Source organism: Pavona decussata, unplaced genomic scaffold (genome assembly GCF_977016875.1).
Source record: "Pavona decussata unplaced genomic scaffold, jaPavDecu1.1 SCAFFOLD_157, whole genome shotgun sequence".
Classification (NCBI taxonomy): domain Eukaryota; kingdom Metazoa; phylum Cnidaria; class Anthozoa; order Scleractinia; family Agariciidae; genus Pavona; species Pavona decussata.
Genome location: NW_028145569.1, coordinates 996991 through 1022597, shown reverse-complemented (window position 1 = coordinate 1022597; position 25607 = coordinate 996991). Strand labels below are relative to the sequence as shown.

Sequence of the window (25607 nt, the reverse complement as noted above, 5' to 3'; positions counted from 1 at the left end):
AAATTAGTATCTGGGACTCTGATTGTGCCAGCAAATGTTTGTGGTGTTGTTTTGGTTAAAATAGCTGCATTTACACTTCCACCAGATGGTATTTTAGCTATTTCTGAATCCCTATATGCTTTAGTGGAAGCATCATTGGGATCGGAAGGGTTTCCAAGAATCGTTATTTTATGACCTCTCATATCTAAATCACCCCCAAGAGCATTGGGTGTCAACCTGTTGAGAAAGTTATAGTCAACGTAGTTTTGTTAACAGCATCATTATCATCAGTTGGTTGAGCCATATCTTTGATTTTATGATTGTCCATATCGAGGTCACTATTGGAGACTTTTTGTAAATATTTTGTATCACAGAAACCTAAATTAACAACATCATATGTATTTTGAATATTGGCTCCAAGATTAGTAATTTGTTGATTACCCATATTCAGATTTCCAGTCATTGCAACACTTCCATCTTTTTGCAAATAATCTGATAAATCAGGTGATTGTATTTTTTTAATCTCATCATCGACATATTTTTTATTCGCCGCTTGACCGTCATTATCGGGTATTAAAACATTAATATCAAAAAATGTTTTCCGTCCAGTAACATGTTGTTCTGTTGATGTAACCATTATTTCGCTTTTAGCTCGTCCACCATAACCATCAAAGTTTTGCAAATCCGGTATATGAAGGTGAATATTGTCATAAGACTGATGTTCAGTCAATAATCGAACATCATTGGAGCTACCAGCACCGTCTGGCGTGTCTTGTAGATAGATACTATTGGTATGAACACTACCAGTATCGGTGTAAATTACTGCTTTATCAGCTTGTACATTACCAGGAGCATTATCCAGCAATTGTATTTGGCTCTTTGTGACAACATCATTCGGATCAGCTCCTTGTTTAACATTAACGAGTTTTTTGTTTTGTATATCATAATTTCCATTTTGGGTCAATTTAAACCCTATTCCTTGAGGCCCAGCAGGTCCTTGAAGAGGAACCGTTCTGAATCCTCCTGTTGTGAAAGAAGACGATGAACTATGTTCGTTGAATATTCCCATTTATATCATTTGATCATATTGTTCCATAAAAATTCCTGTTAATTCTCTTCATGGGCTTATCAACATATAGAAATGAAAATGGTCCTTTTGTTGCTTTGATGTATTTATCCTTGTCGACACCCAACTCACGGGATATCAGCCTTCTTTCATTGCTGCTAGGAAAGTCATAGACACAGAAAAAGAGAGCAATTGAGTCGAATATCTTTCGATGTTTTATAAAACGATTGGCTCAGATAAATAACAGAGCAGTTTTTGTGTCTGCCACGAATGAAATAATCAATCAATGGTTTCTGGTTTTTTTCACAAATAAAGTCATCAAATGTTACTATCTTCTGGGCATCATCATCCTTCAATTCCTCTACTGGAATTATATCATCATTGCTACAAACAAGGACATTATACCCGACACTATTTGATACATCAGTCAATGTTTAAATCATATCCTTGTATTTTTGTTGCTCCAAATTTTTGGCATATAAATGTATTCTATCATAATACAAAAGTGGTTTCATCAGCATATAGTACACTAAATTTGTCTTTCCAGATCCTGAATTACCACATATTAACATCCGAAAAGTGTCATTTGGCATGTAACCATACAATCTTTTGAAATGAGTGTTTTTATCATGTCTGTCATAATTTGGGATTTCCATGTATATCAATATATTAGATAAGTTGAGATAAGTTAATATAAGTTAATATAAGTTAATAATATAATGGATTTACAGAGATCAAAACAATTATCTGAAGGCAAGATTAAGGCTGGAACAATAACCAAACAAGTTAGAGATACATTGAAGGAGTACAAGCATGATAAACAAGACTTACAACAAGGTTTATCAGAAACTTTCAAACCAATTATTAAAGCTCAAGAGGAAACAAAACAAACAATTGATGGAAAACAGGACAAATTGATTGAACAACTGGAGAAAAACCAAAAAGCTATAACATCAGGTTTGGAAGACATTGCTATGTTAACTTATCAGCCTGAAACACAACCACAATCACCAGAAGCAAAGCTACCAATTGGCTTTAAACCATCAATGTCACCTGATTTTGCATCCAATTTGGATGCTGGTTTTGATGACGATGAGGTACAAAAATTGATGCAATTCAATCTGTCAGCTCCGAGTTCTGTTCTCCAAGCTTCTATGAAAGGGGATATTGATATCAATGATTATGATGCAAATATTGGTAAGATATTGAAAAAACTTGGAACAAAGAAGGGTCCTTTATCAAAGGGTCAAGGAAAGATAAAAAATAAAGACAAAATTAATAGAATTGATGAAGATATCAAATTATTGCAAAAATACAGAGGGCGCATTAAAACAATCCCAGAAGGACTGAAAACCATCAAAAAAAGTTCTGGTTATACTCAACCAAAGAGAAATGCATACAAAATATCATCTTCTGGGAAATATGGTGGACTCATGATTGATATTCCTAAATTAATGGGACAACTTAGACTTGTGGCAACAAAAGATAAACGCAAAGTAATGGACAAAAAGGTTGATTTCGATACAATCGATTTATTGACCAAGAGATTTAATTCAAAGAAGAAATACAGCGATGTTGCCAAAATGGTATTTGATGAATTGAACCAACTCAGTGAGATTCCAATCCATAAATCCAGCAAAAAATTCAAGAAATTGGGCTCTGGTGTTGTTTATTTCAATGATGCTAATGATTTGATTGACAGAACGGAATTGCTTGGTGGGTCCATTTTGGCTGGTAATAATGGAGTCAAAGAGGAATTTTCACAAATAGCCCATAAATTGAATCAACTTGGCTTGATAAACAACAAACAACTCATTGATTTATTGCAACAATATATAACGTAATGATATATGCAAGAAAGAGCGATACATATTTCATCTGTTAACCGACAAAAAATAGGCCGAAGTCGACCTGAAGACTTTATTATCAAATTTGATTCACCATTGAAGCTTGACACAACAATGAGACATGAGCTAGCTGTGGATCGAGTTTCAATGACATACTCGTGGCATGATGTCAATTCTGGATACAACAATAACACAATCAAATACAGCCCAGATAATGGTACAAATTGGAAGACAATCACATTTGTTGATGGAATGTATTTATATGATGATCTTGATGATTAAGTCACTCAATCAATAATTCACAATGGAGATAAACCATCTTCTGGAAAAGGAATCAATCTATATTTTGTGCTTTCATCATATAGAGTTGTCATTGAGCTAGACAACCAATGGAAGCTTGATATTAGAAACTCTAATTTTGGAGAACTTATTGGATTTGAACCAAAGTTAATTAACCAAACTGAACACGGGACAAAATTGCCAAATATTACCAATGATATTGACGTTTTGAACATTAATTGTGATATAATAAGTGATAGCCTCAATGATGGACGATTCACAAATACACTGATAGTGATACCTACTGACAATTTAACAAGGAGTTATCCAATTACTTTTGAGCCAAAAAGAGCATTATTCAGCCCAGTTTCCAAATCAGTTATTTCACAGATGGGGATAACAGTGACTGACGCTTTGGGTCGGCCAATTGACTTGAATGGCATTGACTGGTTCATGAGCTTGACTCTCAGGTCTAGTTTAATATAATATATCAATATATGGTACGACAAAGTGAATTTAAACCACGTTTTGACCCAGAATTGGGTCGTTATGCGATGAAACATATCCATGATGAATCAATTTATGGTGAAGGAATAGTGGATGTTTTCAGATCAGTTGGATCAAAACTTTTCGGAAAAACGGCGAAAGAATTAGCTAAAAAAGGAGCCAAAACTGCAGCCGAAAAAGCAGTCACCAAAACTGGTGAATTTGCTGGTAATAAAGCAGGAGATAAAATAATTCAATTGTTGAGCAAAAAACAACCTTCCAAAACAAAATCAGTGACAATGAGCCAACCAAAAATGGAGCAGCCACTGACTGATTTTCAAATAGCTGAGAGAGTCAATCAGATGATATCCGGTGGAAAACTCAAAAGAAGGAGAAAATGAAAATAACGTAACATATGTTTATAAATGAAATCATTCAGAAATCCAAAATATATTGAAAGGTTTGAAGATGTCTTCTTCCAATTGGAGACACCATTGAATACTGGAAATCTAGGGAATAATAGGTCACAAAAGAAAGATGGTTATCGTTTCGTAGTCGATAACACAGGAGAAGTGACCCCATTTGACTGGTATAATGCAAGAATATCCGTTGGTTTCAAAGTCCAAATGCAAATATAGCAATTGACGACCATAATGGTATTGTTAATGGCTCTCGCAGTCTTATAAATGATTTGGACATCAGGCTAAATGGTAAACATGTGTATGATTGTAATTATGCAAATCATTGTGTCAATATATAGAATCTATTGGAATATAGTCCAGTATATGCTCAATCAACTGCAACCAATGAGTTTTTCTATCTGGATACGAACCGACACGCTGAAGAACAATCGGCTGAAGACAACTACAATAAAGGATTTGCTGCAAGAAAAGCGCTTTTGGGTCTATCAGCGGTTGTCAATACAGAAATATCATTGAATCGATACGCATTCTTTGAAGCATTGAGAGATGAGTTATTGCCATCAACACGATTGGAATTGAATTTGGAGATCGAATCTGATGCCAACCTTATTTGGCAAGCTGGGGCTGATTGTCGTGTAATGATTACTAGAATGGAGCTTATTGTGCCACGAAACACTTTCAATTCAGAAGGACAATCACTGTACATGAATCAATTTTTGAAGCCTCATAAATAGGTTTATTTGCGTGAAAATGTGGAAAGAAGCAATTCATCAACACAAAGAAGTGGTAATTTTCAGATAACAAGTGGTATTTCAAAGCCAAGACATGTGTTTGTTTTCATTATCAATGATACAAATATTGGAGCACAAAAAGTAAATCCATTTTTGTACAATACGTTTAGTGTATCAACAGATCCCAGAACATTGCTAAATTGTCATTTATATCTGTGGCTAACGGCAATGAATATCCTGATGTACATTACACTCCAGAACCTGATTTGACTCGAGTTTACAGAGATGTCCTCAAATACGTGCATGCAAATAATGAATACAGTCAGGGGACTTTGTTGAATATCAATAACTTCAAAACACTATTTTCATTCGTGTATTTCGATTTAACAAGACAAAAAATGGATATCAAAGATGGTACCACAAAGTTGACATTTCATTATGAATTATCTGGTACAACTGCAGCTGCATATTCAGTTTATGCATTGACATTATATGAACAAGAAGCTGAGCTTATTCAGAAAGATGGAAAAGTATTGTTTCGATAAATGGATTAAATTAATTATTGTGATTGTTTTTGAATAGGATGATTGTCCAAAAAAATTTTTTTATGTAACGTTAGTTACATAAAAGATATGACAACTTATCATTCACACGGAGTAAAACTGTCGATTGGCCAAAAAGATAAACTAGCAAAAGCATTAAAAAACAATTCAACAATAACAATAAGATTATCAAATTCTGAATTAACTGGACAGGATCAGCTGATTTTAACCAAAACACAGAAATAAATAGGCTGAAAAAGGCAATGCAAAACAAAACTGGAGCCGATATTAAAATAAGCAAAACACAGATACGAAAAGCTGTACAACAAGGAGGCAGTCCTTGGTCATCATTATTCAAAATTGGCACAAGATTGCTATCAATGGCAACGAAAGCAGTTGGACCATTGGCTACTGGAGCATTATCTGGGCTTGCAAATGTGGGAGTCAATAAAATGTTTGGTAGAGGACAAGTTGGTGGTTTCCTCATTCCTCAAAACAAAATTGATCAATTAATAAAATACAAAGATTGGCTCACTGAAGCACAAAAGAAGCAAATTGTCAATGCAATACATACTGGTGGACAGATTGTAATTAAACCAACTAAGGCACAATCATGAGGTTTTTTGGGGACATTATTGGCTTCAATTGGCATTCCAATGGTTTTGAATGCATTAATGGGTAAAGGGTTACAGGTGGATAGAAGTAGATCCAAAAGATCGGTTCCAGTTTTTGTACCAAACACAACCAAAAAAGATGGTGGCTTAGTCCTGCCAGTTAATTATAGACCGCCTCCATTTTTCGGTACATGGGATCAATATGGCAAAGGAAAAAAAAAGACCAAAAAAGGAAAAGGTCTATTGTTAGGCAAAAACAGTCCATTCAAGGGGATTCCATTAATTGGAGACATCCTGTGAAATTCATAAATAAACCACTCAGTAACTTTGAACTCATTGATTGGGTCAAAAAACTCAAAATAAAACACTTCAGAGGCATTTACAGCAGAAATAATCTACCACAAAAGATGAAAAAAGATGAAGTTGGTATCATTAACCTGGATTCACAGATTGGACCCGGTACACATTGGGTTGCGTATCGAAATGGAGACAAATATGCAGAATATTTTGATAGTTTTGGATTAATTATGCCAAAAGAAATTATGCGATTTATGTCAACAAGAGGCAAACGATTAATGTATTCAGGTGATGAAATCCAAGAAAGAGATTCAGTGTTGTGTGGTTATTGGTGTCTGTATTATTTGTTGGAAAGACAAAAGGGTACAAGCATATTAAAAACAATCCACAATGCACATTTTGACATAAACAATCAAAGTGTCAATCATAATTTCATAATCAAATATTTTCAAAAATTATCTAATCAATAGTATATGAGGAAATTTTGCAAATTCTGTCAAGAACAAACAGATCATTTCGGTGATGAATGTTTGGAATGTTTTGAATTGATTGATGAAGAAGATGAAGATGAATTAAGCGTGCATGATTCTGACATAGAATTTATAAATGATGACAGTGAGTCTGATAATGAGAGTGAAAATGATGACAATGAGTCTCTTTATGAGAGTGAATCAGAGGATGAGTCTGACATGGAATGTTAATATAATATAGAGATATAAATGGTGAAATCATATTGTGTTAAACAAAAGAAAGAAACTGAATGTGTTCAGCCTGCAGGTTACAAGCAAGCCAAAAATGGTCGGCTCATGTTCTTCTGTACGTGTGCTGAATGTGGTATAACTAAAACCAAATTTGTTAAAAAACAGGGAAACTAAATAGCCTGTTCGAAGGGGCGGGCGAAATGGATACTTTAGCATCAACTGGTGCTGATATGTTAATTCAACATGGAATACCATGGTTGGGAAAGAAAGCAGTTGAAATGGGTCGATATTACGGGTCTGAAGCACTTAGAAACCCTAAATTGCAGAAGAAAGCTATTGATTATGCTATTTCTAAAGCAACTCCTTTTGTTCAAAAGACTGGATCAGAGATGTTTGATAAATTATCAACCAAAGTAAGACCAAAAAGAAGGTATAAAACTAACCGAAAAGAACTTGATGGTGGTAATTTGGATACAACTTTGGCACAACTTGGTACACCTGGTAAGGTTGCATCAAAGTCGATGGATGTTGTTGGAACATTAATTCCATCAACAAAGGAAGTCTTTGATAGATACAAATCTTGAGACATTGCCAAAAGTGCATTCAGCACAGATACTGGAATATTGTCTAACCAATTTTGGACTGGCAAGGCTGGGAAAAAGACATTAGAAAAATACAAAGATTATCCATGTGATAGTGTGGTAAAGATTGGAAAAAAATATCACAATACACCATCATGTGAGCGTTATCGTGCAATTGGCTGGCAGCCAGCAAATTGAGATGAATATGAAAAAGGAATAAAAGGAAGGCCAATAAGTGGTGGAAACATTGATATTCACAAATTAATTGGTAAACTTCCAAGACCAAAATCTGGTTGGGTTTTACCTGGCCACAAGTATACTGGTCCATATAACGAGTTAGAAAAACAAGTAAAATATAACCCCGAAACCGGTAAAATATTAGAGATATATGATAAACCGACAGGTCCAACTGATGCAGTAGCCATGCAACATGATGTTGATTATTCAGTCTGCAAAGATGACAAAAAATGTAAAAACAAAGCTGATAAAAAGATGGTGAAAGCATTGGATAATGTGCCATATAATGAGCGTCAGTGGGGTCACTGGTTGGCTCGAAATATGATAAATACAAAACAGAAACTGGGTCTTGGGGTTCCAAAAAACGTCAAAAGCCGTCGGGTAAAGAGGAAAACTGGCAGGAAAAATTAGCCAATGAGCTGCATAAACCCATAAGGCGTAACTTTACTCGAAAGGCGTGTTATTGTAAATAATATTGATGAAATATGGGCTGTTGATCTTGTTAAAATGCAGCAATTCAGTAGATGGAATAAAGTTAACAAGTATCTTCTCATGGTTATAGATGTTTTCAGTAAACACGGCTGGATTGTCCCATTGAAAGATAAAAAAGGTGAGACTATAACAACAGCATTTCAAAGCATATTCAGAGAGGGTCGAAAACCAAAGTATCTGTGGACTGATAAAGGCTCAGAGTTCAACAACAAACATTTCAAAGACTTGCTCAATAAACATAACATTACACTGTATTCAACTGAAAATGAGGAAAAGTCATCAGTTGTTGAGCGTTGGAATCGAATGATTAAAAATAAAATGTGGAAAAAAATCATCGCTCAAGGCAATACAATGTACCTGGATATTTTGCCTGAAATATTGAAGCAGTATAATAACACTAAACACAGTTCAATAAAAATGACACCGACAGAGGCATCTAAGAAAAAGAATAAAGGAACTGTTTACTTCAATTTATTTGGCAATTTGAAACAATTATCAAGCAAACCAAAATTCCGAGTTGGTGACAAGGTTCGAATATCAAAGTATAAAAGGAAAGTGTTCGATCGAGGTTATACACCCAATTTCACAGAAGAGTTGTTCATTATCGATAAAATTCAATACACTACTCCAATCACATACAAACTAAAGGATCTGAACGATGAAAACATTAAAGGAAGCTTTTATGAACCGGAATTATTGAAAGCTAATCAGGAGATATTCAGAATCGATAAAGTCATCAGGAGAGATTACAAGAAGAAACAAGCTTTGGTAAAGTGGAAAGGATACAATGATGACTTTAACTCTTGGATTCCAATCAAGGATTTAGTTGATGTGCAAAAATAATAAGCTAAAATAACCAGCATTCTATCAATACGGTCACAGCCTCACGAATATTCGATAGCGAGTCTATTCAAGAATAAATCTATTGTTGGGTCGACTATAATGCAAGATAAATGATATTCTTACCTCAAAAAGCGTCTACAAACATCAGAACGATGAAAGTGGAGAAATAAATGCCCAAATATCCGAGAACAGCAACGATAATACACCAACACAAACTCCTTACAAAATGGCGGACATTCTGAAATAAAAGACTAGTGTCCAGTCCCCTTTGGGTTGTGTCAACGTGTACAAGCAGAAAAGCGCATGCGTATTAATCAAAATCAAGCAATATTACGCAATATACAGAAAAATAGCACTGTACAGGCCCGCAAATGATCCCCGGACCGGAAATGATCCCCAAATTGGACCGCAAATGATCCCTGGACGGGAAATGATCCCCAAATTCGACCGCAAATGAACCGCGACCGGATTTCGTCGCCTCATCAATAATTATAGAATGGAATGGACTCGGGAATTTGGACATTGTATTTAAACTTCATACACTTCAGTTTTTTTGTCTTATAACGCAACAATCAGTTTATTTAAACGCTTTGCATGCAAATTTTTTTAGTTTAAAAATTACAGTGTAGCTGCTAAGTGCAAATAAAAAGAAAATCAATTGTCCTATAAACTGGAACATACATGTATATTTTTAACTTGTACGATTAAAACGCCAAAAATGGGTACGAATTGTACGAAAAGTGCAAGGAGAAACAGCAAACTCAACCGTGCCATTTTCCCACAGTAACCTGGTTTAAATTATGAGCTCTGTTCACTCCAAATAGCTGTCGCTTTCGCAAGTGAGGATTGTTTCCTTGTTCTCACGCCTCTCCCCCCACCCTCCCCCCCGCCCCCCCCCAAAAAAAATCCCACGTGCACAGATAGTCCCAGCTCAAGCTGTGAGCGATGATCATCTTGTGCAATAGCGGTCACGGCGCAAGTATGCCATACTTGCGCCGTGACCGCTATTGCACTTTATAATCGGGCCAAGGAAGTAGAAATACTGTAAAGTTCTTAGAAGGGATGTCATTTCTATTACGAACTTTACAGTAATTCCACTTCGTAAACCCGATCGTAAATATTCCCGGGATATTCCCATACAAACTGTCATATTTTCGCCGTGACAGCTATTGCACTAGTGATAATCGCTCACAGCTTGAGGTTGAGCCACCTAAGCGTATATTTTGGACTGTCGAAAGGGTTCTGATCAAGTTTGTTAATGGCACGACCTAGATCAAGGAGAAAAATTCAGATTCGTTTTAAAAGAGTTAAGTATCTTATCTAACATTTCTAAAACAGAATTTTAAAATATTGAAGCAATAGCTAATTGTGAAGGAAAATGTATTTTCAAATCAAAGGTGTAATAATCTCCGAGACTGACACGTTAAAATCAATAGCTTTTATGTTTTGTCCAAAAATTAAATATTGCCAGGTTAATTTTGTCTTTTAACACAGTACGTTTACCGGTTTTTATTGTTGTTGTAAAAGCCTGAGGAATTTGTGTTTTCCTCATATATCCGTGAACTGACATGGAGTCCAGGACATTCCTTCGTTTTGCGGTACATTTTATTAGAATCACTTCCGGTCCGGGATCATTTGCGGGCCGGGATCATTTGCGAACCGGAATCATTTGCGGGCTTGTACAGCACCACAAGTGTAAAAATTTCAGAACTGAGTATAATATATAGGTAATCGGGCCATTGTTATATTAGTTCACAAATTCTGGTGGAGCCTTGGGTGGTGTCAGTTGGCCCCTGACTGAAACCTGTTTGACGGCTTGTGCAGATGGTGAATTACTGAGTAGTGGGGGATGTGTTCCAGTGGACGGTACCTCCGGGTGAGCCCGCTCAGGCCCTACTGGTTCCAGGGGGGTGCTCAGAGTTCTTTCCCGAACTCAACCTCTGTCCCAGAGGTAAACTGGGAAGGGACAGCCGCCTTGTCAGCGGCGGGGAAAAGACGTAGCTGAGGCTAGGCAAGAAACAGCTAACCGAGCACCCCCCGACAAGGGTTTTGTTCATTTTCATGATAAGTCACACAACGTCACGCGTGACAGTAACGGCACCCAGTCACACAACATCCATAAATTTGAATTATAAAATTTGTAATTCAGATTTATGATTATTTTTTTCTCCATTACAGGTTAATTATATATATCACCAAACTTTATTAGGGTACTTTTTTCAAAATCATAGATGATTCAGGGTGTAATAAGAGGCTAAACAACAATGACTAAACCAAAAAAGCAACACAAAGATATATACAATAAGTTGTAAAATCAGTTGTATCAAAGTATATCAAGCCAGTGGTCTTGGAAATCAAATATTGTATTAAAGGGCTTGAAAAAGGTATTGATGATAGGTGAGTTGGGGTCAAATAATGTGGTGTTTATGAAAATTGAAAATTGATGAATTGGGTGGGTTCAAGCGATAATCATGGGTGAATTGGGGGGCAGAAATGGCATAGTTTGGACAAATGGGCTCATACCAATAAACATCTAACTACTCCCCCCCCCTCCAAAAAAAGATTGCTTTTTAGACTGTGAAAATGCCATTACAAATTCAGTTATGATAAGCTATTCGTGACAAGAGAATGAAAAATTCGCACGTGAAATGTTACATTTATTTACCTGCACGGCAAAGAATAAGATCCATTTCGTCGCTGATTTCATCACGGTTAATACCAAGTCCGTAGGCTTGGAAATATCCCTTTGACATTCACTGAGTTTTATATTGTTTCCACTGCACTCACAAACGTCCCTTTTTTGGATTTGAAAAAGAACAACTTTTCATTGTCCCGACCAGGATATTTTGCTTCCCACGACGATATGCAAATTTCCTTCACAGTGTTTTTGAACGGCGGCCAAATTTACTTCCGGTCACCCCTTCCCCCGCCAAAAAACACAACAACAAACAAATAAATAAACAAACAGAAAAAATGCCAACATTTGGGTAGGTATTAGGTACTGAATGTGAAAATTTTACCGGCCTGGAGAAAACTGATTTATTTCTGGAGGAGAGGTGGGTCAAAAATTCCAACTTCGTAACTTCTAATGTGTACACCAATGCCCCAGATCAGCGACGTATTTTACATGCAGGCTATCCTTATTACATCCAATAAGCAATAAATTGAAAAAACAAACAAACCCAGGAAACATTGGCGGCTTATGTGGTTGCGTAAAACGATCAGTGAAGCGCTTTTATTTTGTCGTCTGTATTCACCACTGTAAAACAGTCATAAAAGCGGATCAAAAGTCGTCCTTTTATCCCTCTATCAATGATATATTGTACCAAAAACATCTAAAGAAGAGACAATATAATACCATTGCGACAATGTCGCTTTATCTGAACCTACAAAGACAAACAACAAAAAGCGCGTATATCGCATTCTTAAGGACATCCGGTCAGCAGTTTTGCTCCTCGCATTTCCGGTCTACATTCGTTTGGTCGTAAACAGGTCGTAAACAACGATTTCTTCGGTTCTCAACCATGTACCACAGAATGTACGGCTCGATTTAGCCAAAGACTTTATTCAGAATCGTCGCAGACATGCATTTGCTTAGCTGTGATCTTTATGCATCTATTTAACTTCCTGGATGGATTGTATTGATGAATTATTTCGATACTCGACACACGACTGTGTTTGACCTGTTCGACTGTTCTTTATTCGGGTTAATGCATCATCAACTTTGGTCTAAAAGTAGACGTTCGGCGAGGCTAGCCAGTTAGATTTGTCCTTTCCGCTAGAGTCTCTGCAAGATTTGGTCAAGAAAATGGAGCGAGCGAATTGAGGAGAGACCCATCCTATACGACAAGAGCAGAGATTCCCAAAAGTTACAAGGTAGGCTTTGTTTCAATTTAATTTCATCAAATTCGTGAGCCAAAACCTAATCAATCAAATGTAGATAACAGACAAGAGGAATGAAAAAACCTCTGAAGCTGATATTCTCTATCTAAAGCCTGTTTGAGCCTATTAAAAATACTGGAGCCCTCAACATTTCCAATTTTGCAATTTTTTGCAACTTGCCTCGGATGTCTTCAACACCCATGGCCAGAATATAATTTTCCCCAAATAGATTTTATGTAAGCTCTCCTGCTATTTTGGTTTTTTTTGGGAAATAGTACTTTCGGAGAAATTACGAATATGGTTGTGCTTGTTTTTCCTGCTTGTCAAAATGGCTAACAGGCAACATAGTAATACGAACATTGTCTTCTTGATTATAAAACCCAAAGTACTTTAACGGCAAATTTTATAAACTGGGAGAGTGCCTCTTTCATCTGTATGAATTTGATTTCAATTGGTTCACATGCACTCGAGAACCAGACTCGTTTATTTTTACTATTTGAGAGTGAATTTGTTTAATCAAAACATAGACCTCAGGCCGACGTGATCAAGTGCAGTTGCCATGGCAACGTCACACCTGCCGATCCAAATATGGCTGTTTTGTTCATCCCTCCAATTATTTTTATTAACCTACATCCACACAAAAAATGAAGGGGGGTTAAAAATTTTCATTTCCAATTTTGCTTCACTTTCCTGGAGAATTGCTCTTAAAGGGAGAGTTTCACGGTTCGGCGCATGTGCGAGCGATGACCAATTAGAAACGAGTACACAACACCGGCGGGATACGGCGGGCAAGTCGTATAACTTGCTGGCATAAAAATAAAACTGACCGGCCAGTGTTTCGGTCATGTTTCAGAAAGAAACAAAAAGGCTGTCCATGTAAAACACATGGGGATTTTTGCAGCGCTGCTTCGTGCATGTCCCATGGCATTCAAGAAATGCCAGAACTTATGAACTTATGCCAACGTATACGGTTTTATTTTAGTACAATGTCGATATCTCGCGGCATCGACTATTTTTTTATTACGTGCGGTTCGAAAAGCCGAGAAGCTCTCTCGAACTTACGTACTTAAATCCAGTATTTCATCAGCATTCAGTGATAAACTTACTATAGTTTGTTTGTTCGATAGCCTGATTTTATTAGACCAGCGAGAAGGCGAAGAACGAGAAATCCGCAAGCTTCAAGAAGCGATGCGACCGTTTAGTAACAACAACACTGAGCGTCCTTCCTAGATGCTGGAATGCATTTGAGAAAACTCTGCCTTGGCAAATCAAAACTGCGTTTGCCATTCGCAATGACCATAATTTTATAGATAAATGAATACCTTACAATAGATTTTGTAGTTTGCCGCAAATCTTGTGGGTTTTTTTCTACTGGCCGCTACGACTACAACTAACTCGCTTATTTGATCACATATTTATTCGCTTCGCGTCTCAGTGTTGTACAATTTTTTTCCATCCAAAGCAAAACACTGATGTTTGATGCTGTTTGTCCGTCGAATTCTCCGTTTTTGACAGTTGACTCCCATATGAACAAACAGTACGATTGGCATCTAGAAAATCCTCGCGAGTTCATCCAAAGCCAGTTGGTGACCTTTGCCATTTCCAGCGAAAGCAGATGTGCCGCGAAATCGTTGTCTATTTTAAATAGACTCATCCCTTTACCAATTTTCCACGTTTGGTGGACGTATCTTGTTAACCACACAGGATTTCTACATCCACTCCACTCTGTCCGCTTTAACTTCTGTGCCTCCAGAGAGTCCACAGAACGTCCCGTCGCCGGTCGGCCGCGACGTCTTCTTTGACGATCCATCGACAAAAATGTCGTTTTCGGATGCTAAAACACTTTTAAGCTTACAAAAATCGAACTTCTATTTGCAACAGGAAACAAAGATTATAAAAAGTGAAGAACGAAGAGCGGATGATCCAGATTCGGGCGCGATTTCAACAGATTGTTCCACCACAAACTCGCATCGAATTTAGTGTCGACCCGTACAATTTATTTTTGAGCCGGTCTGCTCGCGCATGCGCTTGACCGTGAACATCGGCCTTTAAGTACGATTAGGACCTCCAAATTTTAAAACGATCGCGTCGCGAGAGTTCACGCTCTTTCTTGATGCTCGCCATCAGATGAGAAAACTCCAGAAACAAATTTTTATCTAAGGCAAGCAAGCGAACAAGAGTTGAAAAGTCGCACTCGAAACTGAGCTCATACTCAATTATAAGCACTGTCCTATTATTACGCTTTTGTCCACCATTGTAGAACTTATATCAATACAAACTCGACGCCCTGATCACTGTTTATCAGTAAAAACGTGATGACAGAATGATGACTGCAAATACCAGTGAGTTTTTTTGTTCTGTTGGCTTATCTTTTATAATAGTAACAATAATGATGATGATGATGATGATGATCAATGTATTTGGCGTTATAGTAGACTTATTGAAAAAGCTAACAATCAAAACAAATAAGTGGATAAATACATAACAACAAAACTTAACAAGAGATATTTATGGAAATATAAATACAGCACTAACATTGTTTCTTTGAAAACCTTTCTTCTTTTAGTTGTCTTGTTTTTTTCTCAGAGATGCATAACAACATTCCTGCAGTTTTCGTATTTGTATAATAAGATATCTGTATTATTTTCAGAAGGGCATAGTGATTATAGACAGTCCTGGAGTTGGGGAATCTGATGAGATGGACGAAATGGTGATCCAGTATCTTCCTCAGGCCTTTGCCTTCATTTATGTTATTAACTGTACAAACGCTGGTGGAATTCAGAAAGATAGAGTAAGTATTTATGGATCACTAAATATGTGGCCATTAACAAGGGGCAAAAAGCAACCTATCCATGTCTGAAAAAAAAAAAAGATATGTAGCGGGCTTTAAAGTTCTTCTTTTGCTAGTCACGATTGAATTTTTGTGCGATATTTTCTTCATTGCTGATCAATAAGGGAATTAAGCACCACCCCCTAAACATGCCGTTTGGTCGACAGTCAATTTGAAAGGTTGATCTTTTAGCAACTGGTATTTCCTTTTCCGAGGCCAATCTGGCCTCCCCCTCCATAACCTCGAGACTGCTAATTCAACAACGCAACGTCCAAAGATGTTTCCTTTGAGGTCCACAACAAGAACAACGAGAACTAATCAAGTAAATTTCTAGAATACTGCACACATGGAATTGTGATTGGCTAAAAATAGTATAATTGGAAAGAATTTCACTTGCATTGTTTTCTTATCTAGCCTTTCTAGAAGCTAGAAGCTATTTCTGACCTCAGAATCTTACAGCAGGTCAGTCGATTTACCGCGATTTGTGACGGGTTACGCAACATAACGTCATTTCTATCGACGAAATATTTGGGCAAGTGTTTCCTTCCTTTTCACATCTCAACAAAGTTCTAGCTTTTTTAATCTGGTTGGTGTCACTTATAACAGTCGCTGTCTACTTTTCTGGGAACATTTTGCCTTTGTTTGTCCGCTACTCGCCAAACAGTTGCAAAACTTTGTTGACCAGTAACTCTGGCTGGACTGGCTGGACTCTGATCCGGCGTGTGTTGGTCACACCACTCTAATCACAAACGCCGCTACAACAATCAAAACGCAAGTTCTACAATGTTCATCGTATAATGTAATATTACTAACAGTAAAAGAAGAAAGACTGAATTGTGCAATCATTCCCCCGTTATTCATGATTTTCAGCTTGAAAAATTGCTACAAGAAGTACAGAAAGTGTCGCCTGGAGTTGGAGAACAAGAACACATGTTACAAGAGCATTTGCTATCAAAGTGTGCTTTATTTGTTTGCAACAAGTGGGATCAAGTGCCCCCGAAGGAAAGAGAAACCGTAAAACATCACGTGACCGAGAAACTGCAAAAAGTTTGGCCTGGAATTGATCTAGAGTCACAGATTATCTACATATCAACCAAAAACGCAACTGAAGTCCAAACCTGCGGTTACATCACCGAAGACTTTTCCTCCCTAATGGATGGTATGAAGAGCGTGGTCTTGAAAAGCATTGAAATCAGACTGGAAATTCATTGGAGGTACGCAATGTGCTTCTGTCTGTAAAACTAAACGAGTCGCATTAAGACCATGCAATATGTGTCACTAATGTAAGCACGGTATGCTCTGTCAAAATACACGGGAGTGACACAACTCGCTTCAAACGTCTCTCGCACTTAATCCATAAATAACTTTTTAAAAATAGCTTTTGGTGTACTCATTCTTGCAAATACTAAGAAGTATCACTAAAATAAGACTTATTCATAATTTCGGAGTCTGAAAACATTTAAACCAATTCGTGAACCAAAGATTTTCAACAAGTCTGACACAGCTGAAGCACAGCATTTAAACCGGGCCTTAAGGACGCTCGCAGCAGTTTTCTGGACTTAGGGTGGAAGTTTTGAAATTACAATCTCGCATAGAAGATACACTTCGATCTCCTTCATACTCATCGTCATTTCAACATATGATCAAAGTTCATTTTTTCATCGGTGTCGAAGTAACAGGTACCACCATAGCAACGGTAGCGCATAGCCCCTCATTTCAAACAGAACTCTCGATATCCAGTGAAACACTTTATGAAAAAACTTTAGGGATATTAACTACTCAGTCTAGACAACTTGCAAGCAAAATTAGAAAAAAATCTGTTAGTACGTTTTCAAGTAAATAATGAATCAATTTTAACAGGGTGTTCTGTGTATTCCCCCATTTTTCACCAAAATCTCTGACAAAATAAACCTTGACACTTTCTCTTTTCTGTTAAAAGGTCTTTTCTCATAGCAGAACATTTTAAATGTATATTGACCTTCATGGATGCCTCTGATTTTAAGATATTTATGTTTGAAAACAGTTACAATAAAGCGCAGATCAGTAAAAACGTTCCTACTTTGCATAAATTGAGATATCTTAAAAATACCCCCACAGATTTTTCTGTTGTAAATTGAAAATGGTTAAAGTAAGAGTTATTTTCGATATTCGCGCAAGTTTTAGGCTCAAGAACCGTACCGGTATTAGATAAGAAGGCTGAATCTCTGGTTTAACGAATCTTATCTCCTCAATATTTCGACACGGCTGTTTGAATGGCTGTAAGAATTTGCCCATACATTTTAGTGTTATAACGATCCCCGAATGTTATAAGCGAACGTAAATATCTCAAAATTCTAAGGATAAAACTCAACGCGACTACTCCACCTTCGTAGAACTCTCTCAATGGGCTGATTGCATGTGACGTCATGGTAACCGTGTTGGCGTTAACTCGAGTGTAATAGCAGAAAGTCTAACCAAACCTCAAGAACAACAACACACAACATTTAAGGTTAAAATACGTTTATTTTGACGTTAAATTCGAATATTTATCGCAATCTAGTACGATAATACGAGGATTTTTGACATTCCAATACATTTCCTCTATAGATTCAAAATACAAACGGTCACACAGTTTGTGTGGGCCCCCTGTGAGAAACTTCCATTTTTATGCAAACTTTTTGAGCAAATTTTCTTTTGTTTTGGCACCAACATGGCTGCAATGAAATCCACCTTTTCTTATTTAGGTGTTTATTCACTGAATAAATTTAAAAAAAGTGACAACCCGCACAATGACAATGGTGTGAGGAAAAATGAGCCCCAAAACACCTGCAGGCGCCTTCTGTATTAACTGAGTTGTGTATTACATGATGAGAAAAAGGTTATGAGGAGACAAACCACGCACTCGCTGATTTAGTTCTGGCTGGCTCAAACTAACAAAGTACGAACACTTAACTTATGATGTCTGTTCTTTATAGATGGCTTAATTATCTCCTTTCGCAAATTGAATTTCAAGCAAAAGCGTTTGTGATGAATGCCTCCAGAGACCGTGAAAAAGCCCGCGAGAAAATAACACAGATCATCCTTCGCTTGGATGCAATTGAAAAACAGCAAGATAAAGTGATGGCAGATCTTCGAAAATATTTAAAAGAGCGTACTGATGAGACGGTGCAGCAGCTTTCCGAGTACCTTTCATCTGAAGAAGTGAAATCTCGCTTTACCACATGGACCTACCCTGAAATTCCAGGGCGCCACTTGACTTTCTTAAGACTAGTAACCGCCAGGGTCAGAATTCTACTAAGAAGCCGGTTTGAAGAAATCATACAAGAGTGGGAAGAAGAACACCGAGTATTTACAAATGCTCGTCGAGACCTTTTGCAATATTTTCAGCAGCGCTACAGCTTTGTTGAGGAACAGCTCCAGAAATTCCAGATTGCCGCGACAGCTGATGGCCTCGTTGAAGTTCATATCCCGATAAGACTCTGGGACTGGTACCTTCTTGAAGGATTTGGGACAACGCAATTACTCCTAAAAGTATCGGATATGGTGGACATTATGCTTAGCGTCAAGTCGTCCTACCGGACCAAAAAGTGCTTAGAATTCAGCCTTTTGGCCGCTGACTATCTCGCTACTGCTACGCACGAAGATAACCTTGTGTCGATTGTACAAAAACAATTTAAACACGCAGAGCTCTTCCTAAAACAAATCGAGTCCCGCATTCCAGAGTTAATACAGGCAGACAAGATGCTCTATAGAGAACTTCTCGATGAGTCTCGCACGAAGAAAGAAGTACAGGATCTCTATCGACCGACCATGGACCGTGGGACTGAATTCAGAGGACGACTGATGGAGTTTGGAATCAAAGAAGTTTGTGCCGTCGACGTGAGTGCTGAGGAGCTGGAATGGAAAGAGGATTATTCGTCCCTTCTTGGCAGTGGCGCGTTCGGTGCAGTTTATCAAGGAACAATGTCAAGAGATAGAAACGCGAAAACGGTAGCATTGAAGGTGTGCAGTCACGTGCTTGATGCCCGTAATGCATGCAGTCTCATGAAGGAGGTGGAAACTTTGAGGTAAGGAAATTAGGGGCTTTTGAACTTTTTCGGGGGAAATAATTCAAAGGTCATCATATATACTCTTTTTTATATGAGAATTTGTTTTATACGAATATCGAGGCTGCAAATACAATACAACGATATGTTTTTAACTAAACGGCTATAATCTAAGAATATTCACAAGTATATTTTCAGCCTTACATCGGCAGAAAAATAAGAATATTCACCCTGGGTCGAAAAAGTAATATACTTGAAAAAGAAAAGAGTGTATCCATGTAATATAAAGTCACACAAGACCTAGCTGTCACGTGGAGTGTGGCATGAAACAAGAACTATCAATTCAAAATATGCTACGATCAACAAACTGTTATCACGACCAACCATCATATTTTTATAACTCCTGGTCGTAAGTAGAAAGGAAAGGGAGTCCACTTGACTCGCTCGAAGTCTAGTCGTGAGAGACTTAGGAAGCGACTAGGAAGTCGCTAGTGAGGATAGAAATGGTTGCATGGATTTCGTGGTCATGGGTAGAAAAGAGCGAGGCATATTTTAAAAAAATTGGTTAACTTCGATTAGACTTCTGCTAAGTTTATCCAATCATACTTATTAACAGCTGGTGTATATTGGGCAAGTATCAGGGAGCTGTTAAAAAAGTCGAATTAGAAATTCAAAAAGTCTTTGTCAAAAGTTTTTTTTTAACGAGTTCACGAGATATTACTCCTTTACAAATTTGGTTGCTTTTGGGGAAAAACATTATTCTGACTCTCTGGCCAGGGGATTTAAATTAAAACTTGACTTACGGAACTTTTATGTACTGCCTATCATAAAAAAGTAAAATCATAGTGTGCGATAAATTCTATTGATGCAAACATGGATGTCTTTTGTACATGTGTACTTACATACAATTCAATAACAGAATTCTCATGTGATCAGGTAAATAATGAACACAACGGGTTTATTTTGGTTTTGCAGGAAATTAAACCACCCAAACATTGTAGAGTTTTATGGAATTTCATTGCTAAGGAAGAAAGACACCGTACGAGTGATCTTGGTGATGGAAAAGTGCAAAGGTGACTTAAAGAGTCACATCTTTGAGTCCGCTCCAGGAAAATCCGAAGACCCTAATGTCGTCAGAATGACATGCCGTTGGGTACAAGAGATCACTGATGCTTTAGCCTATATACATGAGCAAGGAATTGTCCACAGGGACCTCAAGTTGGAAAACATCTTGGTACGTATCACATTTATTTGGGCGTTTAACAAACTAGCCTTTCAATCCCCTTTCTTTTCAAATATCCCAAACTTTTTACTCAGACAACCACCAACTGGAAATCATGACGTATTTTCCTCTTAGTGTGACGTTATCATACATTAAAGACGAAATTTTTGGACGTATTGTTTTCGCTCTAAGTTTCACAGTCATGAAATAAATGATCTCCCAGTTAAAGAGGGAGGAAGGAATCCGTCCCCTTCCCTCTCGTCCCATTAGGGAACACGTAACCCTCGTTATGGAAGCAGGATACCTTCTGATTCGAAAACAATGCTTCGTCCAGGTTATAGCTCTGCCAAACCGATGTTAATTGTGACTGGCATTTCTAGCAGAGCCCAGGAGGTAACGTCCCTCATGAACAGCAAAACATCTTTATAGAAAATGTGAACACTGCCTATATAGTATTTTAAGAACGCGCAAATATCTCGTTCGTCGATCGTCGTAAGCCAGCCAGTGTGAACATTACCTTTACGAGTCTTTACGAGTGTCCGTAAAGAAAGTAGTCTTAAGAAGTTTTTACAGATTCCAAAAAAGAGCGCGTTGAATGTCTGTGACGTGAATCTCTCCCTTGTGAGGCACGATTTAAAAGGGGACTGTACAAAACCCTTCCCGCAAACCCACTAAGTAATACAAGACTAAGTAATACAACAAATTTAATTAATTTAGTATACATAAACGCTTAGTAAACACAATAAACGGTAACGTAAAAAAAACTTTCTTAACCTAATTAATTATCTTAAACTAAATTACTTATTTCAGTTCAGTTCAGTCCTTCCTTGTTCTTGAAGTCTTCTCCAGGCACAAACAAATTGCTACTTCAACCACTCGCATAAACAAACCGCACCAACAACCGTTCACACAAACCTCTCCTTCTTGTCTTCTGGCACCTTTTCTCTTCTTTGTTCCCGTCTTGTTTGACTCCGCTGCACTCAGTTTTAATTTCTATGCACACGCCTTGAAATCTTGTTCACTCGCCGCCGGCGACAAAAGGGTTTATGTCAGGGAAAACACGACCGGCTCCTGCCAATGGCTCTTGACAGTGACTTGAACAATTTCGCCTTCGACCTTGCAATACAAACTTTTTTGCTTCTCCTTACTTCTTCTTACTTCTCTGTCCTTTTTCTCCTTCCAAGAATAACAACCAACTACACAACAACAACCTTGACCTCTATTTAAAAACTGTACACAATTACGACATTACAAAGAAGATTCCAGAAAACGCTAACTACAAGATGTACAATAAATGCTGATTACACAATAATATACAAAATATACGGTAACGGGAATAATAATAGTTAGATTACATTGAAATTTACAATACTACACACCATTTTCTAAGACAATAACTACTAATATACTAGTGACATTTTTTGACTGATAAAAATACGACGAATTAAGACTACAAATAATTAACAATAAACCTAACGAATTTAGATAATGAAAAAGAAACGACTAAATTTCTACATGCAAACACGAAACATGAAAATGCAAACATGAAATGAAAACAACAAAAACATGAATAATATGAATTTTGTGACAATGTCTGATCGAAATTTTACAACAAGAAAAAATAATTCCGCTTCTAGTCTCTTTAAAGGATCTTTACTACCAATTAAAATGGTTTCTTTCGCGTACTGAAAGAAGTTCGTAAGGGATGTGTTAATTAAGGATCCTTGTTTTCTTTACGGCATCATTTCGGATGAGTAAGCTTGGGATTTCATGCATTAAAACCACCAAACTCGTTTAGGAAAAAAACGACCAATCTCTTCTCTGTGGAGCTAGCCTGAAAGCAGAAGTACAATGTTCTTTAATGTGCGTGCGTTCGTGGGGGCGGTAATGAAGCAAGAAATTCTATACAATTAGGATGAACAAAACATGTTCGCTGTGGTTGACAAAACGTTGAGTACATTTCTGAAAAGAGATGTAAAACCAACAGCCGAGTTCTTCCCTTTGCTCGCATATGAGTGAAGGCGGAGGTGAGGTTCAAATGTAAACAAACAAACAAACAAACAAAAACAACTGAAAAAATGGATCTCTCTTGCAACTAATTAACAACAGTTTACAGAACACAAAGTGGCCAATCTATCCCTGCCCCATTAGTGCCCTTATTTCTAGACCAAACCCAGCCTCGTAGAGAAGAAAGCCGACCCTTTGAGAGTGGGTCCCCACATTTTTTTACAATTTGTATCCTGAGCCTTACGTGACTCAAAATATAATATTTACTATACTAAAAACTACTTACAGCACATATAATTTTTACAAAACTTGCAATTCTAACGATACTTATTTTCAATACTTACAATACTCACAATAAAGTAAGCCTACAGTTCATTCTATAGTATGGAGGTATCAAAAGAAGTGCAACCCTTTCGCCATTCACCTAAAAGTCTGGATCCGCCACTGGAACAGAACACTAATAAACTGTTTTATGTCCATTTAAGCTATCAAATGAGAATTCAGTGAAGATTGCTGATGTTGACCTGGCTAAACAAGTAGTGGACATCCTAGGTACATTCGCTGGAACCCCTCTTTACATGGCACCTGAAGTGTTTCATTCCAAACTGTACAACTGTCAAGCCGACATTTACAGCTTGGGGATAATCTTGTGGGAGATGTGGTATGGAAAGCTGGCCCTCATTCAGGCAGAAACGCTGCCAGCACTGTTCGCAATGGTGGATGAAGGCTATCGTCCAGCAGATGTGAAAGGCTGCAAGCCGCCTCCTGACTGCTGGAAAGAGCTGATGGAGAAATGTTGGAAGGGAAATCCGGAGGAACGCCCAACAGCCGAGTCATGTAAAAATGAAGCTAAAATGATTGTGTCTTTCTTCGAAGAAGAACACGAAACTACATCTGTCTTTTAGGATACAGTGGCCCATTTCACTGGAGGTTTGACAAATCTAGCGACATGTTCCAGGGGCACGGAATCCCTCTGTTTAATTTTGAACTAGTATTTAGTTTTCAAATAAGCAATAATACCCTTCGCAAGGCAGTTGCTAGATTGACACTTTAGAAAGGACAAATTTAAGACCCAGTTTATCAGAAATTAGTTGACAGCAATTCACTGCTTTTGAACGAGAAGCGTTTGACAAGCCAGACCTACGCTTGAGTTGATACACTTACGTTAAGCTGCAATGGCCAATTTCATCGGAGTTTAGAAAAAATCTATTAGCACGTTGCAGGGACACTGAATCCCTCTACTTAAATTTGAACTTGAGTAGTTAGATAATTGGGCGTATAAGCACACTTTTGAAAATTTCACTGAATTCATACCTGATTCAACAATGAACTCAAAAAACCTAAATCCTCGGTTTTTCAAAAACCTAAATTTTTATCCTCGTTTTTCAAAAACCTAAATCCTCACTTTCATAAATGACACCAAACTGATCCCCAACTCACAAACAATCATCGATTAAATCCAACCAACTCATCAATCGCTGATTTGAATGATGGAGAAAAAAACCGGTTTAAACCGGTTATTCAATTTTATCTAATGTAATTTATATGAACAACCAATTTGATCACAATGATAAAACATATTTTATTCATCCAACATTTGAAAATTACGGAGCCTCAGTTGATGGTTACATAATCAACCGAAAAAGATTGGAACCAAGAAAAGGATGTTTGTCTGAGAACGGCTATTATATAATTTCTCCGGGATGTAACAATACATGCCCCGCTCATCGATTCGTCTATGAGACCGTAAATCAGACACATATTCCGTCTAAAATACAGGTAAATCACATTGATTCCAATCGCCAGAACAATTCAATTGAAAATTTGCAATTGGTAACATTCTCTGAAAATATGAAACACATGCACAAAGCCAGAAAAGCCTTTTTTAACAGCTCATACTCTGAAGAAGAATTGCAAACAGTCAATAGATGAATGAAATTTCCACCAATGTAAGACAATGATTGTGAGTTTACACGCACAGAAAACAGGTTAATCAATAAGATGTATTACAGAATGTGTCACGATATGGATGATAGACAATTTCCACTATATTATGATTAAATTATCTAATTATATAATATATGAGTAATATTTTGAGTAAGCCATCTGCAAACAAATATGAACCATTATCTTGGCAAGGACAATTGGAAGAAATAATAACGACATCCAAACCAGGTTGCCGAGACATTTATTGGATTTACACTCAGAAAAAAACCACTGAAATATATGATTTTATTCAATATATGTGCCAAAATCATAAAGCAATTATTGCTCCTGCTTCTAATACATCTATGAAATTTATTATGGCTGAATTTATCCGTGTAAATGGTACGGAACCAAAAATTATTTTAATTGATGCAATATCAAACATGAAATTCAAAGCTGTTAACCACTCTTGTATCGAAGATATCAAAAAAGGATATTTTCATCTATCTCATGGTAATATACGGACTGTATTTATTGAAAGTCCACACGTTGTTGTTTTTGCTGTTCTAAAACCACCTTATGATTCAAATTTGAAAGA

General features: G+C 37.2%; 1 protein-coding gene and 1 pseudogene across 2 annotated transcripts in view; both read left to right on the top strand.

Annotated features, from left to right (window-relative positions):
- LOC146465100 (uncharacterized) overlaps positions 1-23988 on the top strand; it is a 36246-nt gene extending 12258 nt beyond the window's left edge. The window contains exons 2-6 of the mRNA XM_085128996.1: positions 15650-15790; positions 16700-17043; positions 18784-19875; positions 20830-21088; positions 23569-23988. Of these exons, the coding sequence (XP_084985122.1) occupies positions 15698-15790; positions 16700-17043; positions 18784-19875; positions 20830-21088; positions 23569-23988 (2208 nt within the window). The 5' untranslated portion in view covers positions 15650-15697. The remainder of the gene's footprint in view (positions 1-15649; positions 15791-16699; positions 17044-18783; positions 19876-20829; positions 21089-23568) is intronic.
- The window catches only part of LOC146465098 (uncharacterized), a 92015-nt pseudogene that overhangs the window by 17168 nt on the left and 49240 nt on the right, over positions 1-25607 (top strand). The gene's annotated exons all lie outside the window — the stretch shown is intronic.